This window comes from Empidonax traillii, unplaced genomic scaffold (genome assembly GCF_003031625.1).
Source record: "Empidonax traillii isolate 1590-97213 ecotype Southwest subspecies unplaced genomic scaffold, ASM303162v1 scaffold3363:size13412, whole genome shotgun sequence".
NCBI classification, from domain to species: Eukaryota; Metazoa; Chordata; class Aves; order Passeriformes; family Tyrannidae; genus Empidonax; species Empidonax traillii.
In genome coordinates, this window is record NW_020958556.1 from 11,393 (window position 1) to 13,412 (window position 2,020).

Genomic DNA, 2,020 nt, shown 5'->3' on the forward strand with positions numbered 1-2,020 from the left:
AAAAAAAAAAACAAACCCAACCAACACTCCTTGGATGGATTCCACGGATGGGAGTCCCCCCCAAACTGCTCCTGGAGGGGGTGGGGGGGGGATCTTTGGTGCTGTCTCTTCCAGGTTCCCTCCCCAAATCCCCCCCCCTCCCCATCCCTGTCCCTGTGGTGGCACCTGGGGGGGCCTCCAGGCCTTCCCTCTGGGACCTTGGGGGAGTTGTAGAACAGCTGGGATTGATGGAGCAGCTCCGTGGGGTTCCACAGCCAGGAGGGCACAGCTGCCCCCCCAGGAGGTCCTGCCCCAGCCCCTCCTCAGTAATAGGGTCGCCGTGGGTTGTTCTGTGGGGAAGGAGGAGGAACAGTCACAACTCGGGGTTTTTTCTTTTGGGACACTTTTACCCATGGATTTGTCCCTGCCCTGTTTTAGGACCCTCCCTCACCAGAGGATCTGTCCCTGTCCTTTCCCTGTTCCCTGGACTCTCCCCCAAGAGTGGATCTCTCCTCATTCCTGTCCTGTTTTTGGGTCTCTCCCTGCCCCCTGGATCCATCCCAGCCCCGTTCCTGGTCTCTCCCTGCCCCCTGGATCCATCCCAGCCCCGTTCCTGGTCTCCCCCTGCCCCCTGGATCCATCCTGGGTGCCCCCTCACCAGCGGGTTGGGGCGGAACCGATACGCCAGCATCATCCTCTTGCGGAACGCCTCGTACTCGTCGTCCTCCTTGGTGAGCTCAGCGGGGCGGTCGATCCCAAAGCCAGCCCCATCCACAGCCGTGGTCCCCCTGTTTGGGGAGAGGGAAGGAGGGCAAGCAGGTGAGAGAGAGAGGGAGAGCTTGAGAGAGCGAGCTCCTTCTGCCACGAGTATCCTGCCGCTGTGGGACTCATCCCATCTCAGGGGGTTTCCACCTTCCTGGATCCCCCTCCCCAAGATCAGTGAGGTCTGTTGTGGTCCCACAGAAGCAGGGAATGCCCACAGGGATTGGTTTCACGGCAGGAGCAGGAACACCTCCCTCCCTGGAGGGGCAGGGATGGTGACACCACACGCCTGCCTCCCGCGGGATCGCTCCCTTCCCACCTCCAACTGCATTTATCAACTCAGGGATGGTCCATGGCCACATCCTGCCTTCCTTCTGGGAATCTCTTCCCACCTTTTACCCCTCTGAACCCACAACCACACGGCCCAGAGCTTTGCACAGACACTTCCTACAGCACAGAGAGCTTATTCCTAGCAGGGCCTACCCCTAAAAACCAGCTCAAGGAGCGTTCCCCCCATCCCCAATACTCAGTTTTGAAGCCCAACATATGCCAGCGACAGATGATTCCACCCGAAAAGAGACGCACGTTTATTTCTGGCTACCGCTCCCAGAGCTTTGTGAGGCTCCAAATGTGATCAAATCACAACATTCCTGGGCACAAAGAGCCTGACAGGATCCCACAAGGCTCTGATCTGGGCTGGGACACCCTTCACCCACAGCTCTGGTTGGGTTTTGCCCGCTGCTCTTTAACACTCCCAATAAATTTATGGCTTTAAAGAATCCCAGAGGGAGAGAGGGGAGGTGCAGGCAGGTGTTACCTTCCTAAAAGGTGATTATATCATCTTTACCGGGGGAGTAAAAATCATCTTTACAGCTGGGGGAGGCACCTCACTGTGCAGCCTGGGCAGGCCTGTGGCTCAGCCACGAGGCACAGCAGCAAAGCCAGGTTTTTTAGGGCCCAAAAGGAAGCAGGAATATCCTCCCGTGCCCCAGAACTCCACGTGCTGCTCAGGTGACGCCTCACTGAAGCCACACTGCCCGCAGCTGCTCCCAGGGCGGGAGCAGCAACTGCGAGCCCCCCCACCCCCCAAGGGAATCCACAGGGAGGGGAGCTGTGCTTACTTGCTGACGGGGTTCTTAATGCCCTGCCCCTCTGATCCCAGCCCCTCTCCTTCCTTCCAGCCCATCTTCATCAGCATCTGGTAGCCGATGTTCTCCACGGTCAGCTTGAACTCCTTGTACTCCGAGTAATCCGGTTCCCGCCCCTCCTGCGGACACAC

The 2,020-nt window shown here is 58.7% G+C and overlaps 1 protein-coding gene across 1 annotated transcript; it reads right to left on the bottom strand.

The window, feature by feature from the left end:
* Nucleotides 1-284: 284 nt before the first annotated feature.
* Nucleotides 285-2,017, bottom strand: LOC114072504 (SURP and G-patch domain-containing protein 1-like; the record flags this gene model as incomplete). The annotated part of the gene is made up of 3 exons (XM_027910387.1): nucleotides 285-329; nucleotides 638-767; nucleotides 1,863-2,017. Coding segments are annotated over 3 exons (312 nt in total), but the record flags the coding sequence as incomplete, so codon positions are not given.
* Nucleotides 2,018-2,020: the final 3 nt, after the last annotated feature.